This window comes from Bombus vancouverensis, chromosome 16 (assembly GCF_051014615.1).
Source record: "Bombus vancouverensis nearcticus chromosome 16, iyBomVanc1_principal, whole genome shotgun sequence".
Taxonomy (NCBI): domain Eukaryota; kingdom Metazoa; phylum Arthropoda; class Insecta; order Hymenoptera; family Apidae; genus Bombus; species Bombus vancouverensis.
This window is the reverse complement of record NC_134926.1, coordinates 9,310,419-9,334,378: the sequence shown is the minus strand read 5'-3', so window position 1 is coordinate 9,334,378 and position 23,960 is coordinate 9,310,419. Positions and strand designations below refer to the sequence as shown.

The window sequence follows — 23,960 nt, the reverse complement described above, 5'->3', positions numbered from 1 at the left end:
TTAATACCCAAAAATATTGGCTACTAGGGGTAATATGATGCCCCTGTTGTCCTAAATTCCATCAGTAACCCGATCTCTGCGTTCCATAAATAGGTGAGTCTCCGAGTAGTTCCCATGAACGCCTTAGATATTCAGTTTCTAATTGCTTGCCAACATTCTGATTAATCTTCATTCGCTAATCAGAAGTCATTAAAATCTAGAAGAATCTTAGAAGAATGAAGTTTCTCAAATAAAAACAGATTCTTGGAAAAATATTATCCTCTTCGTAAACCAAGGAACGTAACAGTGTGTTCGTAAAAAATACTATGAAACATGAAAACCTGTATTCTCAAAATATTATTTTATCCTAACCTTACATGGACCTAACCTTAAAAAAAAAATCTCATTTACCGATCAAAGATTTGCAATGGGCCTAGACTAAGACTCGAACAAGCCAAAAATTGAAGGTCTCTCGATTTGAACAAACTCGATGGTGACGAGGTGATTTGATCCGTCGACGACGAGTTCCTGGCGAGGTTTCCGGTGATTACTTGGCGCGTTACGCCGCGGCTGGTGCGCGCGTGTAACGCCCGTGACTCGTTCGGCCGCGAGCAAGCGGGTTCCAGTAACCTACGTGGCGACATCGCCTCTATTACCTCCTTTATCCGTGAAACTTGTCGAATGGAACGCCGCGCGGTAGAAGTCACGGTCGGTGAAAGTACGCGGTGCGCTCTGCACGCACGCGCCTTCCTCTAGCGAGGCGGAATCGAGCGCCGCGTGGCTTTTGCCTCAACGGGAACTCGATTTACAGTGCCACTAATAGAACAAGTAGAATAGTACCACGATAATTATTCTTCGAGACGTAGAATGTACAATTGTTGTTGAATAATTTGGTACCATGACCAAAATTAGATTCTGATCAATATCATGGGTTGCAGTGTAAGTTGGAAGTATGCAGTATTCGAAGACCAGACTATTTAATTTTCTATACATGCTATGGATAATTTTGGTGGAAGTAATTTAATTCTGCTTAAAATAACGCTTCTAATGAATTATTGTGTCTAATAGCGCGACCGAATCCAAGAGGATATTTCATAGAAACAGTCAGAATAGTTCGAGTCACTGGACAACGTTTTATTCCTTTTTGTGGTTATCCACAGTGGTCACAATTTTTTATCTATTTCTTGTCTAACGCTTCTAAATCTGTGCGTTTTTAAAAAAAACACATGAAAGAGGCTGAAGAATTTACAAGGATTCTATACAGAATTTAAAATACAAAATCACTAATTATGTAATATAATTATTATAAAGTAACATGACATTCTAATCTCAGACTAAATATCAGACTCAATGATATATTGAGAATTAAATATTGAATATTATATGGAACGATCGAAGCTGCATTTTTTTTCTTCCTGAGCCTTCCTTTAAAGTAACCGAGTTGTTCATCGATCGAGAGACCGAGAAAGGAAATGTCGCTTCGATTTTCTCCTGTTGCGAAAAGCGAACGTGTTCTCTCTCCTTCTTACTGATTCTGCGACGAGAAGCTTGGAGACGGGTTCCTCAGATCACCCGGAAGTACTGATCAGTGTGAAAACATCCGCCTGGAACACTGAGACACTGACCGGGCTAGGTGGTCACTCGGTTATTACCCCTTCTTCATCGTCCTCTCATCTCAACTCGCAATCTTTTCGCTGCCGATATCTTCATTTCTCCTCTTCTTTTCATCTTTTTGCTTTCTTCCAGACTTTCTTTCTCTTCTCATAAATTTCCTGCCTTTCACATGAGTTTCTGCCTTTAGGAAACATTTTCTGACACTTTTCCGCGCGATACAATATTCTGGTTCGTTAATTCTTAATATCTAAGCGGGCTGTTCTTCAAAGTTTCGTATCTTTCGAAAAAGTTACTAAATCGGGCGGTATTAAGGATACTTTAGATTTGAATTTTTCAGCAATTTCCTGTAACATGTGACATTTCGATTCATACATTCTGGAAATTTAACTAGGGTGCTTGAAGGTTTCGTATCTTTCGAAATAAAGTAACTAGATCGTAGCTACGCGTCGACTAGACTTTCCAGATATTGGATAATATTAAAAACTCCTAGCTTATAATATCCATAGCAATTTTACTATAAATATTCGCTACAAATGGACAACGTTAGTTCCCTTTCGTTTTATACTTGGAATATACCGTTGCAACATTTTAATTAGTGCGTCTGAATGAGGGAACTGTCATTAATCAAATAAAAAACGTTCATCTGAAAATGTCTAGTTTATCATGAAGTTGGTACAGTTCTTACGGTTTGCAGAACGTCTGAAAAATGATTCGCTGGTAATAAATCGGTGAAACTTGGCGAGAGAAGTTCGCGGCAATCCTCTAGGAACTAGATCCAGAGATCTGGACGCACGGGAGAAACTGCAGGCTAATAAATTACCGGTATGACCTGACACTGGCACAAAACTGATACCAACGTCTGGTTTGTGTACATATTAGCAAGTAGCACATAACGATTCTATGTAGAGCGAGCAGGCTTCTCGTTTCAGTGCCCCAAACAGGTTTCCTCGCTACTTAACACTGGTTCGCTCTTGCTGGTATTCTTGATAGTTTCTTCCTCCGCGATGTTGTCAAAATATAATTCAACGTTGGTTCAATTTAATCGACGCTTGTACCGGGATTCAGTGGAAAATGAAAATATCCCTAGATTTTCGAACAATACCTCGCAGACTAAATTTGATTTAATATTCGTCTATGAATGAATTAAGAATGGAGTAATTAACATATTTAAGAATCACTCGAGAAGATCTGGTTGCTAAATTTGTTAGATCTAAATCTTCGTTACGAGCTATCAAAATAGGAGTTAGTTTACTCGTAATAAGTTCTTCGTATGAACTATATCTTTATATCGCTGTTACAGATCTAGTAAAAAATAATGGAGTTATAAAACTTCTTTGGATCTAACGAAAATCTGCTGTTTTTGTGGTCAAAACGTAGCAATTAATCTCCTAATAAGAAGGTTTCTTTTAAAACTAAGTTTCTTAACCTTAAACCTTAGAATATTCATTAAAAACTGATTTACTTTTTAGGTTAGAATCACTTCGAAAGATCAGTTACCGAATAATAAAACATTAGAACTTGAAATATTTGAAGTATACGAAAAAATATGCGAGAATTTTTATAGCAAGGCAGCTTTCTTGCCGCTGACCTTGACACTGACTTCTTTCCACCAAGCCTGTATATTTATAGAGTGCAAGATGGGGAATTTAGAGACCGAGGAAGAGTCTGGAATTTCTCAGTGTGACTAAACAGTTTGGGAGTTCGTATGGCAATGACTTTTTGGTCGTTTCCTGAATATAAAACAAAACGTCGATCCCTATTTAAAATTCCCTATACCTCCTATATTTCTTACGTTTCTCCTTGGAATTTCGATAAATTCGTATGAAGATTCGTATGAAGTAGTTTGAAACTCGTTTAGAATTTGAATGATGAACAAAATTTGATGAAACTCGGAGTTCGTTTATTTGGTAATACCAAACGTTCTAGATTCCTTCCTGGAATTCCTAAACAGAGTTTCGAAGACCCTGAAGCTCCGACGTGCCACAGCGACTTGATCATACATGCAGTGGCACAGTGAACTCATCTAGAAGTTTATTTCAAACTTGTAACGCGAAATTGCTTTTCGAAATTCTTCGTTTGCCGGACGAAAATTGGCTAGTGTTCGCTATATGAAATTCCCTAGAATCTCAGTAATAACGGGTATTATAGTCTATTCGATATCACGTTTATTATTAAATTTCTAATTTTTATTTATTGCGGCGAATATTTTGTTGAATATTTCTCTAGAGAAGTTGTTGAGTTGTCGAGAAGTTTGAAACGATAAATATAGACAACTAGGATCATTAAACTAGGATTAATCTCAAATATTTTCCAAAAGTAATTTTTAAGTAACTAAGAAGTTTAAAAGTTTGCAACTATGGAGAAACTTAATCATGATTAAATCACTTTCTACTGCAGGATGCTTGTAAAGTATAAAATGTAGTGGAAACTGCACAGTTTACGGTGAAGTAGATTTCATAAGCTACAGTATCTACCAGACTGAATACAGTTAACATTGAACGTTCACGTCAGAGCGCAAATGTACCATAGAAATTGCCATCGACCTATCTATTACACAATCTTTGAGGATCTTGACTACAGAAAGCTATCTTTGCAATGATCAAATTTCGAATCAATCTTAAAAGAAGAAATTTCCAGAAAGATTAGCAACGAGCTTTTCATTATCTTAAAAACTGTTAAACCTGCAAACATTGAGATCCAGAAACCCTAATTATAATCGTCACCAAATTTTCCCCATTATCTGTCCCAGAATAAATCTGTCGAAAAAAGAGAAAAGAAAGCATAAATCAAGAACAATTCTACCCAGAGGGCATAAATTAACGACTAATCTGCCCGCAACTACCTAAAAATCCAATGTCCATAAATCACATAAAAATCCAGATATAGGCAAACCTAATAAACTAGAGGAAACCCGACCGTACCTTACTGCAGAATCTAGGGGACATCAAGCAGAAGTTACTCACACAAAGGATAAACTTGCCCAGAAATACTTAAAAAGTTAGTCTCCAAAGGCTTTCCTATACGTCAAACAGAGACAAATGCAGTAAATGGCCAAGAAAGCTGAATCGTAGTGGGTTTCTTCAGAATTCAGAGGACGTCAGCTCAATATTACCTACATAGAAACCAAATCTGTCCCAAAATACCTAAAAATTCAATCTTTTCTATATAGCAAACACAAACAGACAGAGTAAAGGACAGATAAAATCCAAGTGGACTCGGTTTCCTCTTTGGGGGGTGAGGGGGCGCGCGCGCACAGATAGCATACAAGGTGGCTGGCTCTCCTGCTATAAAAAAAACAGATCTGCCGAAAAATACGTAAAAAGCCAGTGTCCAAATACCATCTAAAACGTTAGACATAGGCAAACACAGTAAATGACCAAGGAAACCCGATCGTAGTCGGTTTCTCCAGAATCTAGGGGACACAGAGCAAGTGTACTCGGTTCGACATAGCCGCTATACGACGTGGCTTGCCTCCTATACTCTACGCAGCAAGGTTTCCGTGCTGGTTAGTAGCTCTCTCACGGCGGAGCAGTGAGCGGCCTTGACTCTGGCTGGATGCCTGGCTGTGTAACCGCGCAGGTACCTCTTTTACACGCGCGCACGTTCCTCTGCACGCGTCCTTCTCGATCCTGCTAGCTTGCCTAACAGACAACGAGTGTTCGCCTCTCTCTTCCTCTCACGCAGTCAGCTTCCTCTCTTTCCTCTCCTCTGCCCCTCTACCTCGTTCTCTTCTTCGTCAACTCCTCCTTCCTCTTTCCCTCTCGTCTCTCCTTTCGCCTGCTCGCGTCTCAACCGATCCGCGCTGTCGCTCTTGCCAACAGAGGAAAGCTAAAACGGGCCAGTGAGCACTGCTTGTTGCAGCTGAGCCTCGCTTCCTCCCAACCATCCACGAGGAAAGGAGAACGACGAGACCGTGCTGGGATTGAGTTCCTTCTCGTTCACTGACAGCCCAGAACACGCCGATTCATTGCGGTTTTTGGCCGTTTCCGATTCACACCGAGCTTCTACGAGGGACTTTGGCCAGATTAGACGAACCAATTGCGCTGACGGCATTGTTGTTTGGCTTTATGAATTTTCAGGGCTTACATGCCACGGAGACGAGTAAGGAGAACAGGCATTCCTTTATTTGGTAAAAGGGAGGATTTTCGAAGAGAATTTTTCGCTCGTTAGAGTTATCTTCTCTTTACTAAAATTTGTAGGGCGTATGCTAGGACAGCGTGTGGAGGCAGGTAAAAAGTAAAATTCCGAAACTGTTTTTTACGTGATTTGACAAAGTTTCATTTTCCACCAATCAATCTGAAAGTGCAGAATAATACAAAAACATAGAGAACAGCATACGCAGGCCTTGTAACTCTAGAAGCATTAAGTCTCAGACTGGCGATTAATCATCGCTAATTTTCATCGATTAGAATTGTAAACTTATTTACAAAAAAATGTTCGCAAGGCGAATAAGCTAATTAGGATAACTGTTTCGTAAATTAACTTCTTTTTCCAGTTGTGAGTTGGTGGTGAGCGTCTATGAACAGACTTTTACGTAATATTTCTCTTTCATTTTTAGCCGTTCTGCTTATTCTTGCGTTTGTTGTGTAGAACCGATACCAGGTTAGATTAGGTTAGGTTCCTTCATTCTGTGCAACACAGAAATATGAGAGATGTATAGGAAGATCGAGTACGAAGTGACTACGACGCTAGGACAAGATGGACGACTAGCGGCACATCGCTCTAACGCCGCTGACTATCATTCAGGTCTCTGCGAAATCCGGCCGTAGCACGCGAACACAAAACGCGTCTCTCTCTCCTCGGCTTCTCTTTCATTCCCGTCACATTTCACGGGTACTGCGTTTCTTTTCCACGTTAAAATTCATCGCGCGCACCAGGGGGACGCGACTTCAGCGTCCTAGCGACTTTTATGGCTAATAATATCAGACGAATTATGAAATTTGCGTGTTATACTACTCTTATTAGATTACGTTTTCTCAGAATACTCCACATTCGAATTAGTTCTTTTTTGTCAGCGTTCATATTTCCGTCGAGATGAAAGAATATTCCTTTATTCCGATTTTTACATGTTACCTTTATTTTCGCGTTCGTTGTGCATGTAGAATTAATATTAGGTTAAATTAGGTTTAGATTATGTTACTGAGAATACGATAGATCCAAATTTGTACGTGTCTTTCATTTTCATTTCATTTGAGCATTCGTTTTTATATAATTTTTCTCTTTCCTAGATGTCTTTTATTTTCACGTCTGTTATGAATGTGGAATTAGTATTAGGTTAGTTTAGGTTAGATTAGGTTAGATTTGTTTAAATCAAAATATGGCGTAGACTATAGATAAGTTTCACTTTCCATCTTGTTAAAATTTTAAACGTGCCAAATAAATCAATAAATGTATAAGTTATTAAAAAAAATATCGTCTCGAAAGGGCTAGAAATGGTGGTTTGAGCCACTCCTAACCTGACACGTTGCAAAATCATCAGAAGCAGGAGTGCATGCGGCCTTGCCCTACCCTCGAGTCCCTTTAAATGGCGGCACCCATCTCTGTTTCCATTCTGCATGACATATACACGCGCATGTAACTAATAGATGTCATATCCGGTCACGGTATACGATCTGATAAGATCTGGGAACAAAGGGAAAAGACAAGACCAACACGCGACGACCATCCTCGTAATCCCAAGATAAACATGGGTGCAGTTGCATGGAAAAAATATTCCATTGCTCTCTCTATTGCGATCATAATCGTATCTTTCTCCGTTAGTTATATATAGGGCCACTCGGAAAAAGCCATTTAGCAACTTAAACATTGTAAAATAAAGAATAACGAGGATATCTATGTATTTACGTGAAATTTCATAATTCTTCATAGAAATTTGATAGATCATGCATTTTTAGGAATTCGAATAATTTTTGGAAAATCATGAAACGGTAAAAGTAAGCATTATTTTTTTAAATTCATCCCGATTTGCCATTTTTGTATTCGTTAAGTGGATTTATAGACGTCGAGCGTTTGTTTCCGAAGGATTAAACGTTAATCGCGTAGCCAGTTGACAAAATTGCAAAATTAACAAACGATGAAGTCGACTAGCTTCGCTTCAGCGCTGTGTAATTGACGATTTTCCTCCAATTTACCAAAAATGCCATCAATCTTAGTTTGGTCTAAAGTTGAAGATAAATTTAGGAGGTTCAGTTTAGGATGTATTGTGCACAGTCTATTGTCTTGCCTGTGTAGGTTGGAAAAAGTCGAGATGGAAGACCAGAGAGACAACAGGGGAGGGCAGAAAGCGCGCACAGGAAATCCATGAATCACCGACGACGAATTTATTTTCGTTGGAATGATCCTACGCAACCGTGGACGACTTCGAAGGCCTCGAAAACTCATTTCGTATTCCCGGTGGGCCGCTCAGTATGTTGAAACTTCAGCCACAGGACTTTAATCCACTTCGTCTTCCCAGATTCCGTCGAAAATACTCGTTCCGCCAACTCTGGTTTCCGCTTTCGAAATTTCGTTTATTTTTCACGCTAATTTCTCCATACCGCTCGAATTCAATGGTATCCTGAGATCATCCTCTCAACAGTCGCTTAATTAGGTTTCCAACCAAAAACAACGCCCCTTTTTCTTCGTGAAAATATATACGAAATTAAATTTTGTAGATTTGACAAAAAGTCATTCTATGGCGTTTCTATGCGACGTAATTCTTTGCACAAAATTGAATCAAAAGCGTGGAATGAGTTTTCTTTGTACGAGACGTCGCGCCGTTATGGACGAAGTCGACTTTAAAGTTTCTGGGCTACGTCGCTGAGCGCCAAGCGCCACGATTTTCAAAATCGATTTTCTCGAAAAGGAAACGCGCTAGCAAAGTATTATCCTATGTTCCCGTTCCAATTTTTCACCATCAATTTCTTTCATTCCAATCCATTGCCACCACGAAAGTAACGCGTAGTTTAATGTAAAAATGAATCGGACCAACTCGAAGCTACTGTAAGAAATCATAACAACTAATCGTTCGTCCCTCGATAAAAATGTCCATTCGACTCTCACCAGGAGAATCAGTAGAGTCAGAAAGCGACCGATATCGATAAAAACGATCGTTTTCCCAGCAGCGCTCGTCGACTACCATGGAAGTTAATGGAACGTGATGATTTCCAACGTTTCCATTGCAACCACCGGTCCAGCTGAGCGTGACATTGGCCGCTAGCACCGGATAGGATTTATCCTTGAACCGGAGTAGCCACTGTGACTACTGGTCTCCACTGGCTCAGGCAAGAAACTCGAGGAAGGCTGAATGACATAATATCGTTTCAAGAAATATCATCCAGATTATCTTTAGAGAAGCTACCGAACGATGAAAATTCATAAATTTTGTAAAAATTTCCCTAATAGCGAGTCAGAAACTTCAAACCTCCGTTTCCAAAAATGCCGATATCAGATTCTATCTCTTCTGTGAATTGAGAATTTATAGAAATAAAAATTAATGAAATTTTCCATACCGAGGGTTATGTCGGTATCGAGAAGTCCCTAAAAAGTTGCAGTAACAAAGATCACTAAGTAATTACCACTAAAGAGCTTTTAAGGAAGAAGAACTGTCACATTAAAATCTAACCTATAATCTCTTCTGGATACGTCGCACGATCATCGTGAATAAAACGACTTGGACATGACTGAAAATGTAAATTAAATGTAAAAATTCTCAACAAACCGGTAACACTATGCCCAGATGGTCCTATGTTACGAACCATCAGTGTCAGTTTGAAAAATTTACGGTTGGAAGGTTTTCATGTCAGTCACGCGTCTTCATTTTTGTTATCACGTTCGCCAAGGACAAAATGGCGGATAATGGAGTTACGCTAGTTCTTTTGCAATACGCTATCGAAGAATTATTGAATCAAGACTGTTAGCCAGGCTTTACGATCCATTCTGATTTACAGGTTGGATCGTGGGCACTCTGTTACGCGAAAGTCGCCACGCGGACGTACCGGATACGGTACTTTTACCGGAGGGAATACCATCTTCGTGCCAGCGCAGAGAAAACGCGCATACCGTCCACCACGTCAGGGTTTCCCAACCTCAAATCTCCTAGGACATTTATTCTCTCTTTTTTCAAACTCGTTTCAGATCCAATCAGAAACTTTTCTAGTCTTGTTGAAGTGCAGTTGTATATGCTGATCATGCAATGCATTCAGAAGAGACTTTAGGTTAGGTTTGGTACTGCGTTACTTAACCTAACAATTTTTGAAGTTTCGAAAGCTCATTAAAACTCATTATACTACAATAAAAATATCTCTTGCGTTATGTATAATATGGAACACTAAATGAAACCAAATTATGAAACTCTAAGATTAACTATACTAATGCAAACTGTTCAATTACGACTCAAAGATACCAATTCCGGGCTAAATTGGAAACAAATAATTTTCAAGCTAAAAAGTCCCTTGATTTTGTCGATATATCGTACGGATATACGGATAGAATAGTTAGAACACAAGACTAGGGATCCCTAGAAATTTCTAGTTACAAACTTATATAACATTATTCATCATCCGTTCACTGCGGATCTGATTTTCATTTTCTACCATGTTCTTTTCATTTCTAAACTTTCACAGTTTGCGCTTCTGGCCGTAATCTGGATTAAATATGTGTCTGGATCCGTTCGATTTGTCACCACTCGTACTAGTGACAAAATGTGACCACCAAGTGTCATCATGTCCCAAATCAAACAGAATAGTAACACGACATCGATTCTCGAGTTGAATAAACTACATGACATGTAGTACTACGTCGTTAGCCGTGAAAGTAATAAATGTGACAAGGAACGTGCGATTAATCACTCTCGCGTCTTGCACTTGCGAAATGTCTATTAGTAACTGGATCTGGTAAGTTGGTTTGGTGCCAATGTGACTCATTTCCAGGTGAAACTGAAATTTTTTCGCCGGCTCGTTCTCACCAATCGGAGATCATTACGACGAAACAAAAACCAACGTAACGTTTGATCTCTAATCACCTATCGATATTTTTGAACCAATGACTAACATCGAGCGTTTTTAATCGCAGTGGAAATAGACATTAATGTCTACACAAGAGCACAGGAAGCAATCACTCAACAAGTTAAAAAAGAAGATCATTTATATCTTAGTAGAATAATTAACAAATAAAATCTATACTGGTTTAGACAAAATTTTAAGACATCGGTCTGTAAAAGATGACAAAATTTGCATCAATTATTCTGTGTATATGTTACAGGTAAACAAGCATATAAATACATTTTTCAACATTCGAATAATAATAACTAGAAAATTAGGGATTTTAATTTTGGTTCAGTGTAAACTTTGAGGCACCAATTTGCAAAAGGAAGTCGAACGATATAATTATCTCAAATATGGCAGCAACCAAAAAATTATAACGGCTGACTATTGTATTATTAATAAGTAGAAAATAAATTAAATTGGTATAAATGTGTGATGGTTCGAATTGGACATACAGAATAATTTCAATTGCAAAAAGATACATAGAAAACACATGTCTGCTGTTTGAAACAATGTCTGCCGAAGGAAACAATATACAGATCCAATTGACGCAGAATGGTATTCGAGAGATGCAGCGAGAACGTTCTGAATATAGACCGGTATATTTTAACCCTAGCTACTCTAATTACTATCTGCTTGATGGCCAGCCAATTCCAACTTATTTTCACCGTCATTTTGTTGCAAGTATCTTTAACGTCATTTTTCTCCTCCTAACCTCAACTCGTCTACTGTTCCACTTGATGTATCGGATTAATCAAATCCCCTTTCCAACTATCAATCTAACCTTTAACGACTATAATCCTCCTTTATAGTCACCTAGGAGCCGTTGATTTTAAACCACTACATACATCTCTTCTTTGTTGCTTCAGGGAGGGGGAGGCTACATCGTTGTCACGAGTATCAATTATTTTATTTTATAGTGAAAATAACGAGATTGTTCGTATAGACTTGAAAATTAATAGTACACCACAGAAATAGCATCCTTAAGAAACTTCCTGTCATGGTATCCTTTGTTTAAAATTTGTCCATTCGCGAGAACGAAAACGATGAATGACAATAAATGATTGGTTTGTGTAACATGATAATTTAAGTCACCTAATAGTCGCCTAAAAGTAGCCAACATTCAGCCTAAAACGTACCCTTATTAATATTCAATTTCGTCAATTCAAGACAATTAGTGACTCGTTTAAGAAACGGTATAATTCCCCAGACGATACTTTCGGAGATATTCAAAGTTCCATCCAACACAATGGAGGCCACTACGCAAACTGTTCCTCGGAACAGATGAATAAACATACAAGTGTCATTTGTAAGCGCAGAATTGTTGCCTGATATTTTTTATAACATGTACAAAGGTCTGCAGAGACTTGTAGAGCGCTCGTTCAAAGTTGAGAACCAGTGCTCCACGAGTTTCTGATATCGTTTCCCGTGTACGTGGCTCGTTACCATTCCACGCACAACTCACCAACACAAAGAAAAGCGCGCTCTCATACGATACACCACTTGATGACCACTGACGACCCACTTCTCCTGTCTGGTCGGTCGTTTTGTTGCTCGACGCTTAATCCTAAGTAGTTTTCCCGCATCGAGGAAAAGTTGCCACGGATTCAACCGCCCGACTATCGAGAGAACGTTTCCGTCGTGTGAGCTGCAGCTTTAAAGCGAGTGCAGCGAGCGGAAATGCTGGATCCGACTTCAGACGATGAAGATTTTAGCGTCTCTGGTTGGTTTAACGAAGATTGGAAGCATTTTAAGCTTCGTTTTAGCCAGATTCCTCTTACTTTAGCGAGGCGTCTTTAGTGAGTTGGCTGAAGATTTTGAGCACATGAAAGGTAGCTTTTGGCTCGATTCTGCTTGCGATTACTTTATGTTTTAAAGATCAGGTTAGGATTAAGACTCTGACGATCAAGATTTCAGTGTCTCTGGTTGGCTAAATGAAGATTTTAAGCACTTTAAAGTAGTTTTTTTCCTCTTACAGATGTGTCAATTGCTTCTAACGTAAAACAAATTGATTACCATAGTCTTAGCTAGACTGTATAATTGAACGATAACAAGCATCGATATTCCTAACGAGAAAATCATTTTAAAAGTCGAAGAAGTATGACAAGTTGATCTAAAGAAGCTTAACAGATTTCCTAAATTCCCAAAACTCAAAACCTCAAACTCTGCTAACCTAAAAAATTCGCCAGACAAAATCTCTTCATCAAACTACCGACTAGACAATAAACACGAACCGACTTAATTCCCCACGAGCGAATCGTCACAATCGCGTTCAATTTCATAACTTTAAGAATAGAAATATAGAAATGGAAGCTTCATAGAAATTTGTTTCGTTCAGTGAATACTAAGAATACTTCAAACCCACTGTTATATATTCTGTCTAACGGACAAAGTTAAACCCTAATTTGGGTAACGAAAAGTTATAGAAATTCAAATCACAAGTTAACCTATTGCGCCATGCTCGACCTGAACGATCAATCGAGCGAGATCTACACGTGGACACCTAACCGTAAAGCTTGGTAGATCTCGATTTAGAACAAACTGGCTCACCTTATAAGGAACAACCTGATACATCAGATTATCGTCCGCTAGACGTTGCTTCCACACGATTGAGTCTCCTCTTTCTCGAGTGAGAGTGACCTACTGACCTCTTCCTGCCTCTTTCTCTTTCCCTCTTACTGCCGCCTTCCACCAATTTGGCCCTTTCCCCAACCCTAACCTCTTCATACACCGTGAAACAGGAAATGGAAGGTACACGTGGAAAAAAACGGGCCTAGTGATTCGATGGAGAAATACTTCTCACTTGAAACGATCTTCGGGAGGGTTAAAGATTATGCTGATCCCTGCCAAATAGATTTCATATTCACTTGCTTTGATTTTGGTAACGATGAATATAGGGACTTTGTACATAGTTCTTTTTAGAGGATCATGGGTTTGAGGTTAAGTTGCGGTACTTTTTCTAGGTGTCAAATTTAATGGAAGGAATTATTTATTATTTGCAATTATCATTTGAAGGTTATAGTTTGTCGATTTTTTTAGGTTCCAACACAATATTTCTAGACGAATAAATCAGTATCCCTATATGTATAAATGGTGAAGTGGAAAATATCGAACGCAAGGTAGACGAGTTAACTGACCTGAGTTCAATAAATTAATAAAATTAAGTAAATGTATACGTGTTCTCCCCTCCATTCTTACGGATGAAATCGTTCAGTTTGGGACTCACTTTCGAACGATTTGCACCAACGGGCAGAAACGACACGAAAGATGCAAATTAAATCTAAATATTTCCTTTACGACGTCTAGTAATTACACGGTGGAAAAAGAGAAACGACGTCGCATTACGAGTCTGTGTAATTACGTATCCTCGTGGGGTGCAATTTGCGTGTAATTAACATCATTGAAATGCTCCATTGATACTACTATACCGGTTATTATGCGATTTCATCTGAAAAAAAAATGATCGAGGAACGATGTTTCTCTAAAAACGAGGAAAGGAAATAACCTATTGTTGCATAAATCACGTGAAAAAAAGGAAAATATATTATCCTACATGGAGAACTAATTTTTATTTAAAAGGAAATTTACATGCAAAAAGAAAATATTAATAATTAACACGTAACAAAATTTAACTTACAATTAAGTCGAAATTTATGCGAAAAAGGAAATTGTTGGAAATTTAATTCTCATTTTATATCGAAGTATATGAATGCAGGGCAGTAAGTAACCCTCTAGTGATAAAGTTGGTTCATAGTCGACATATAATGGTTTTAAGTTAGCTGATTTAATTCGTAGTCTGGGTTTCATGTGATAAGGATCATAAACGGTATTTATCATCGTGACCTGTGACTCCGTAGTAGCAGTGGAGAGTTAATGAAAAGAACATGAAATGTGCGATGATTTCAACTCGAAATTCAATATAAAACACACGACATTTATAATTAAAAATATTTCTTTATATATATCTAATCCTCGAATTGAAACGTCGCAAAACTTAATTGAAAAGATCTCATTTATTAATTTATTTACAGGAAATAATAATAATTCAATCGAATTCGAAAGACACAGGAGTTAAGTTTAAATATGTATTTTTTTATTTAAATTTGAGTATGATTAATTTTAGATTACTTGCTCTAATAATTTTTATTATACTAGCGAGAAAATTTTTTATTGTAAAGTTATCGAACCATACACGTTGACATCTTATAAAAAGTCTAAGGTTAGTCGAACAAGGTTTACCAAGAAATGTTCCAACGATATTTCTGAGATATTGTCACGGTTCATTCCCCTCGAGCGTCGCAGACGTGCGAACTAGACGAGCAAACCTTCAGAAATTAATGAGACCCCGACAGAAATCCGCGTGCAAACGTGCAAAAATTTCGCGACCGCATCGTCCTTTCACATTCCGTGTCGCACTTGCGATTCTCGGGAACATTCGTAATTACTTGCAAAGAATTACGTGTAATGCTTGCAAATTACGAAACAGATTCCTCATCTTCTTTATCCTTTTCCCGCCCCTTTTTGAATTTAAATTTTGGATTAAAATTTGAATTTGAATTTAAATTGAATTAAAATTTGAATTTGAATTTAAATTGAATTAAAATTTGAATTTGAATTTAAATTGAATTAAAATTTTTTGAATTTAAATTAAAATTGAATTGAAATTAAATTAAATATAAAAAAATAACTAGAGATCTACGAGAAAAAGGGAAATTTCGTCCGGTATATTTAAACGACTAATATTTTTCTGAAAAGCGCTTGCCTAAACCATTATGATAGTTCTAATTAAAAGAGAAAACCAAATTCCCAAATATTCCAACTCCCAAAATACTCAAACTTCGAAAACTTGAAAATCCACCTAACCATCCATAACCTAACTCCCTTGGCTTTTAAAAAATGAAATCAAAATTTCCAATAAAATGCCCGATTCCTCGACGAAGTTAAAATAAATAACCAGCGAAACTCTGCAATTTCCAAATATTCCGGCTGCCAAATTTCCCAGGGATGGAAAAATGTCAAAATTCACTTTTCCATCTACATAACCTAACTGCCTTAACCTGCAAACAATGAAACCAAAATTCACAATAAAATTTCCAATTTCCAACGATCGCGTAGAACAACCCATGGCTTAAAAGATGACAAATCAGACACGTAAAGAAATAAAAATTCCTGCGTCCTCCTCTATCGAGTTTCCTGTTGAGGCAATGGTGAGATTTTACGAGGCGATCAGGAACGAGTTTCGTGTAGTTCCTTTTCGGTCGCGTCCGGCCAGTTTCTACACGTATACGCGTCTAACGGTGCCCAATCGCCGAAACCGTATGGTGTGTCCGTCACAACGGAATATTTACGAATGCTCGTCTATCTAGTACGTTCGTGGGCCTGTGTGCCGCGTGGCGATCGGTATTCATCCGTTCGACTGGAATTCGATGACCCAATTCGAGAGGAACGAACGACCACGTGCACTTCAGCCTCTAACCATTGGTATCTCGATTACAGCGTCGAGGAACGATCCACCACGTGCACTCGATTGCATTCACAGAACGTCTAGGATGGGAAGGAAGAGGAGTCCTCTAGGGTGGATCACCCGTCTCGATTATCGTCGATTAAGTTAGGAGACAGGGCACGATCCTCGACACTTCTGCTGATCGATACGCTCAAGATCGTGGAATATAGGTTAATGATTGACCAGAGTGGCCTCCATCTTGGTATCCATTTTATGATTTTTGATGGAGATTTCATAGATCTACTGAAGCATTATGGTGTAGTAATATTTTTCAAATTGGATATTTGGAAATTAGAAAAGTTAGGTTATATACATACAAGAGTGTAAAAAGTGAATGAATTTTTCATTTTTAGGATATTTTGTAGAATTACTGAAGTATTTGTGAGCATGTTAATAACTTTCCATGTGCATTTTTTTTTTCTTACGCTATATAATAAAAATTATCTGGCTATTTACCAAAGATCAATTTGCTATGAATCAAATATCGAAATTAATTCTCTTAAACATTCATCTGTTAAAAGAAAATATTCCCTACCGTATTCCAAGTATATTACAAAATAAACAAACATCATCCTGCTATCAAAAACCTCTTTAAACGAGCTAACAAACTCGACTATATCGAATGTGTACCAACCACCTGAAAGTAAAAATTCCCTAGACCCTTCAGAAATAGAACACCGTATAAATTCAGTGTGCGTATAGAGTGTTTGATAAAACTTTCCTGCGTGGTACGATATAAAATAAAAAAAAAAAAAAAAAGAAAAAAGAAAAAATATCACGAGATAAGAAAATACGACCTGTCTACGAAGCCGTGAATCATTGGCGGGGAGGGAAAAAACCGAAAGACCGTGACCCAGTTTCCGGGTCATCGGTATCGCGACTGCAAACGAAAACACAATGGTTCACCGCGTACATCGCACCGACATATACGTGACGCATCGTGTTATTTAAAGCCGCTGTATGTACATACCTGTGTTGGACAGACGTCACACGATGCAATAAACTCGTGGAGAGAGTGCAAGGATGAAAATAACGCGGCCGTGTGAGCGACGATGGGGAACGTAGAGAGGGAGGACAAAGTTTCCACCCCCGTTCTTTCAAGAAAGTGATCGAACTTTCGTCACAAAGATTTTTCATCGTTGAAGGATCATCGTTTATTTATAAACTTTTACTGCTCGTGACAAATAAATTAGTACTCTTCGACATACTGTTGTTTGAGAATTATTTTGGTGCAAGTTATTTCGTTACTATTTTCCACAAAATAGTGTTCTACGTCTATTTCTAATATTTCTTCAAAAATATTAGAAATTCTAGTTTCTTTGAAAAAAATTCTTCATATTTTCAATGCCATTAAAAATATGAACTTGTAGTATAATTGCCTCTATATAGCTCTAAGCTTCAATAGTAATAAATTCTAATATTCGTTATATTAATCAGTTTCCAATAGCATATAATAATTTTAATATTAATAAGTTCTTTTATAAATGAATTTCGACATAAAAATATACGAAGAATGGAAATTCAGATTTGAGATACATATTGCTATATGTGGTAACCCTGGTAACCCTGGTAACCCTGAAAGAGAAAATTCCCCACAGTTAACCCTAAAATTATCCACAATGAAGTTAATTTGGCCAGAACCTTTTAATGGCAGGATGTTTGATTAGTATAAAAACAGAGATATTACGAACTTTACGACTGAGATCACGCAATGAAGGTGAAGTTTCGAATAATACACAAGTCATCGTGCATATTATGCTTCGAATGCAGTGATCTGCGGTAATTAAATAACGGGGTCACGAAGGTCGACAGTTAAACAACCCGGGAATAACTTGGTAATTGCACGTTTCGTGTGAATCTGATTTCACGTGTGCACCAAGCGAACAGGAGAACCTTCACCATGGCATGTTCCCTCGTTCAAGGATCGACCATTCTCTGTGGAATACCCTTCAATTATCGAGAGACAGTGTTATGTTTGTTAACACTGTTATTGTAGCAATGATTAATAGTATTAAATGGATTTTTGTGTGTATAAAAGTTGTTTAAAGGGCATATAATATAAGTATTATATTCTATACACTACATGTCCATGAAGTAATAAATAAAAGATGCTGAGTGTCGTTCAAAGAAATTTTTTTCAACTAAAAAAAAATATAGAGTTCCGTTCGAGGAAATGTATTTTCAACTAAGAGATACAGGGTTCCATGCCAAGAAATTTCGTCCGAGTAAAAAGTACAGAGTTCTGTCTGAAGAAATCTTTTTCCAAGTAAAAAGATACAATGTTGAATATCCAAAATTTTATTTAAATAAAAAATATAGAGTTCTATTCAAAGAAAATTCATTTGTAATTTTAGAATTTTAACTAACAATAATATTAAATATTTAGCATTTAAAAATAACAAACAATTAATTACAATGAACCTCATCAAAATCCATTAAACCACCCACCCGGGATGTTCTTAGAATTAAACCAAATGAAACTGCAAAACCAATACAAAAATTACGAAGGTACCAAATATTTCATTTATTTAATTATTAAAAAATCTTCTGATCTCGCTCAAATCTATTAAATTACGCTTTCGAAAAATTCATCCAATTAAATCAAACGAAACTACGAAAGCAATCGAAAAATCATCTGGAAACTAAAAAAAAAATGCATCGTTGGGAAAAGAGCGGATACAGAGAGTCCCAGGAGATTGCCATCGAGGCCACCGGTTGCAACAAGTCCGAGAGCGTTGATAACGTGGCAAAACAGGAAAAAACGATAAAACGACCGAGTCGGGAGATTAAAAACTCAGCGGCAATAGCGAAAAATAAAAATCTATCAACGAGAGGAACGAAAGAAAAGAGAGACGCGTGAAAAATGGCGAAATTGCGCAATTGACTCCAGCTATGGTGCAAGATGGCGCAATCGATGACGAACGCCATTACCGGGTCCTATGAGGTCGTCGATACTCGTTTTTGGTCCGGCACAATCGGCCTCGACCTGATTTCGTAGAGAAAAAAATTAGGTGAAACTAGGTATGCTTGGTATTTCGAAAAAAAAGGTACAGTCGCTTTCTAACGAAATCGACTGACGTGTGTAGGTCGATCACCTCTAAGGCCGTTTAATGGCTCACGAAACCTTCAACCCACTCGACTTTCGATCTTTCGAAACTCTTTTGTCTTGGCTCTATTTTACGTCTTTCGGACAACCTTTTGTCTTCTTTAATATTCCACATTATATTTACGTAATATTGTACCTTAACCTATTAATTGGAACATCTTCCAACCCATTAAAGACCAACATCTCGTTTACAATATTTTTCGATCAATTTACATTATCGAATTCCGTTTTTTAAACATTCTGGCTATGAAAAGAATTCCAAGGATTCGATTGATATTTCTTGCATCACTACGAAATTTGAAAAAATCGAGGTATTTATAACATTATAATACATCATTTGGTCCTTAATGGTTAATCAGAAAAAGTCAAGGCTTTTGACGAAGATTTTCCAACTTCTCTCTTCTCTTTCTTTTCTGGTCGACTTTGTACAGAGGAATAATTTCAACTAATTAGCAATTTGTCAGCTACAAGTCGAGTAAATTAATTTTTCTGTGGATCCGGCAAACAAAGTAACTCCCCATACCAGTTTCTTTCTTTTTTTTTTAGTCAATTAAAAGTTCGTTATATAGAAAAACCGTTTCCATGTATATTCGTCAGATTTCCCGGACTCTCTGTAGAAAACACGCTCTCTTGCTTTTTAAATTTTTCTTTTGATAGCGTGCAACTGAAATATGACCATACATATCTGTAACTTTTACAAACTCACGAAACTAAAATAATATTTACAAGTGTAAAATCATTAGAAATCACGAAAAATCACTAGAGAGGCCTAGAAACTTGTATAGAACTATAACGTATCTCTATTTTAGAGTAAAAATATACGTTATTGCAAACAACTACTTAAAATATGTATACAGCAATCATAAATAAACTATCGTATCTAAGAAATGAATCATCTAGCGAGTCATATATCTATTTTACTCCAAAAATAACGATTATTAAAATAAAATAAGATTATTATCAAACATAGAGTTACATTATAAATAAAAGAAATTATATTTAAGAAACGAACTATCTGACAGACTTTCTCAAGTAATAGGTTAAAATTCAAAACAAAAACCATGTACACACATGTTACTCTCCCTCTTAAAAAAAGAAACTTTCGTAGCGCCACCTGGAACAGTCCTGGCACGCGGTAAACGGTACAAGTAGCACTCGTGCGCTTACGCAACGCGACAGATACGAAAAGTGTCGAGCACAAACCTTCGACGGGGGTGGTGAACGGCGACGCAGGATCGGTGACCGTTGGCAGCACTGTAGTAGTCGTTGTGGCGGTGATGGTGGTCCGATAATGATCTCCGTTCGTCTGGAGCCCCCGATGAAGGTCGAGATCCCACAACTGAAGCTCTTCGTTCTTGACAGCTGCACTTTCAGGCGTGGATGGTTGAAAATTCGGCGGTGGCGAGAGTACGCCGCTGCTTGACACTTCCGGGCTCGACTCCTGCAGACTTCCGGTGTGCCTGTTGCCCCATCGTCGCTTGACACCGGCGACAGGCACACGGGGCACCGCCTGCAGCATATCGCCAGCCTGCTCCGCCTTCTGGACCACCGTTTGCTGTTCCTTCGGCTCCACCGTCTCAATTTTCCCCGTCACTTCCGCTGGAGAAAAAATCTCGGCCACCGCGATGCACCTTCTCACGCGCACCTACGCGCTTGTACACACGTGTCCACCAGTCTCTTCCTATTCGTCGATCCGATTTTTCTTTCGAACGAAGGCGCGCGGGTACACTTTTGTTTACACGAGGTACGAGGCTACTACGCTAGTCGTTGACCTCGATAATTCGTTCAGCGACCGAAATTGCGGCAAGGAATACGAGGTCAGGGCAGCGCGAGCGAATCGATTCACTGTCAAGAGTCCATGGTCCCCGAGCTCTCACGCATCGTCTGTCTCGCTTGGCCGCGCTGCTTTTCCTCGTGCCCCTCTTCCTCTTCGCAACAGAGCGCTCTGCACGTATACACATACACGTAGTATGCACGACGTACGGTGTGTGTCTGTGAAGAACGTAGACGGGGGAGCTCGTGACGGGAGACGTACGATCGTCTTCGTTTCGCCTCGGTTGCTCTCGTTTCTCTTTCTCTCTCCCCTGCTCTCGACTCCTCTAATGGCGGCCAAGCAGCCACGGAGTGTCGGTCATCGAAGAAACGGGGTCACGATCGCGCAAAAGGGAACGCAGCAGGCGCGGGCGGTGGAGGGGGGAAAGTGGGGACGGAGGGAGGGAGAGAGAGAGAGAGAAAGAGAGGACGCACAGCCAGCCAGCCAGCGGGCGAGCCGACGTCTATCTCTCTCTCTCTGTATGTTGCAGGCACGCCGCGTTTGCTTCTGGAACGTCAACCAGCCGAGTAGCCGTGGTAGAAATGCATGATTTTCACTGGCGAAATTCTCGTTGTCTGAGGCTGCGCGCACGATCGACGAGGAACCGACAGCCAGATGAGTATATACGTGTGTATCGAGGTCACCAGAAGAACGTGTATACGTTCGTTCGAGCGAGTCTCTTTCTTGTTCGCTCCACTTTTCTGTCACGCTGATATGCGGCGGCCACTCTTTCTCCCTCTTTCTTCTCGTTTTCCTTCGTCTTGTCTTCGAGTCGATGATCGTCTCGCTCGCTCTTATCGGACGACCGAGTTTCACGCGGTGTCCTTTTCTCTTTCTACTTTCTCGTTTTCTCTTCGGCACGTACACCACCAATGCTCGAATTACACGCTTTATATATATAATATCGCGTATGTGTATTTCGACCGATGCGTAAGCGATCACTGCGGAACAGATGAAAAGAATTGCAACGCCTTCCGGACTTCAATCGAGCCCTCCATGCCGCGCAACTATCGTCATTCCTGCACACGTGTGCATAGCCGACAAACGTGCGGGAGCCGCGCGACGCACAACAAAACACGACGGTGGTGTTACGTTACGTCACACTCAGGGCATACACACACGCGTACACACGAATTTCAATACGTACCGGTAGCTCTTTTAAGTACGTATAAGTAATACGACCAACGAATGCACACTAATAACAGGTATACACGCAGTGCACAAGAATGTTACGTGTTCCTCTTTATTATTCTTCTCTATTCCCCTTCTTCGTGTGTGAGACGAATACGTGTGAATACGGGCTGCGTGTTACGCACGCGCCTATACGACATTCAACGATGTTACTGCGTCTACGGTCCGACACTGACTGAAGTCGTACGGGCTGGCCGTGCAGGCACGAGGGTGCCCGCCAGGCTCCGACGTACCTCGGCCGACTATCGACCAATCAGCGCACGACTTCTCGCTACTTTCACTGTCGCGCGTACCCTGCACCGTAGGGTGCCCCATACCTGTGCCGCGCAAACGCGGTGTTTTCTGCGCTACAGCCTCGATATGTTTTCCACCTACGCCGTTTTCATTTTTTCCCCCTACCAACGTGTGTACGGTAGATTCTGCGTCAGTGTTACTTTTTTTAGGGAATCCTTTACGACATAGTATCACAATATCTTGTGATAAGTATATGCACTTTTGAGGTCAGTATACGGGGTGTTGTATAAAGGAGGAGGAGGTAATTCTAGGTGGAATAGGAAATTGGAAGGATAGTATAAGGGTTTTTTGTCTGGCGCATCATTTGTGGGAAAATTGAGATCGAACATTTAGAATAGGTGTGCGCTAAATATTTTCAACTACTGTTTTTTTGAAAATAGAGCATTAAATGAGAGAAATCTATCGTACATTTCCGACTTTCTTTTTTTTTTACGTAGAATTATGCACTTTTCAGTTATAAAATAATTACTAGAACTACCTAGTATTTACAACGATAATTCCTTATCAGTATATCTTGTAAAATATGATTCCAAAATATGATATAATATAGGGACTGTAATCAAATCAAAAATTTCAGTTTCTTTTACAATTTTGAGATCGCTATCTTTCCTACGTGCTTCTATTTCATTCCTTTGAGATTTACGTCATACAGAATCTGTGTAATCTGATTCTTTATGATATAATTTTGAGGCTATCACAATTATGCGCGATTTTTCTGTATTGATTACTACACATTTCCAGCATCTTTTTTACTTTTTTGAAGTTGAAGTAGTTGAGAGAAAAGACAAAAGGTACTGTAGTTTTCTTGAGAACGTATCAAATAAATCTAACGTCTTAACGAGTTTTTAATGTCCCCCTCGAGAACAGCATACTAACTCAACTGCAATCCGTTGCTCAGTTTCGTGGAGACGTAATTAATTCGGAATTTTCTCGAATATTTATTATTCACTTTTTATGAGTAAACGTTTTTCAGGACTTGGCTGACAGCTTGCTCTGTTAAGCAGAATACAAGCCGTTATAACCGAAGATTTTCTGAAAAGCATACGCCCACAAAGTCCCCTTGATGCAAATCTCGGCCTTTACATTCGAGAAAATAGATTCTTCCGTAGTTGGAACTTCAATGTGCGGAACCTTGTATCTTTCCAATGCGTTTCAATTAACAAATCTTGGATTTCGTTGAAAATGATATTTCTCAGCGTGAGAAATTGCAATTTCCAATTATATGTTACTATTCCGCTATTTCAGAATTCTTTTATAAAAAAATTCTGAATATTTTTAACTTCTAAAATTATTCCCTAACCTGTTTTGCGCAAAAATAGAAAAGTTTCGTTTTCTTGGAGATTCTTAGTCATCGACTTGACCTTTCACCTGTGTCTTTTTGTTATTTTCATGAATATCACGAACTTGGCCGTGTCTTGTAACAAGAAACGATAGAAA

General features: G+C 38.8%; 1 protein-coding gene across 3 annotated transcripts in view; it reads right to left on the bottom strand.

The window, feature by feature from the left end:
* Ecr (ecdysone receptor) overlaps positions 1 to 23,960 on the bottom strand; it is a 150,852-nt gene that overhangs the window by 8,534 nt on the left and 118,358 nt on the right. Inside the window, exon 1 of one of the 3 annotated variants that reach the window (XM_033340774.2) lies at positions 20,429 to 22,420. The exons of the other annotated variants lie outside the window; for them this stretch is intronic. Within the exon in view, the coding sequence (XP_033196665.1) occupies positions 20,429 to 20,744 (316 nt within the window). The 5' untranslated portion in view covers positions 20,745 to 22,420. Of the gene's footprint in view, positions 1 to 20,428; positions 22,421 to 23,960 lie in introns of those variants that run through there. 3 annotated transcript variants of the gene reach the window in all.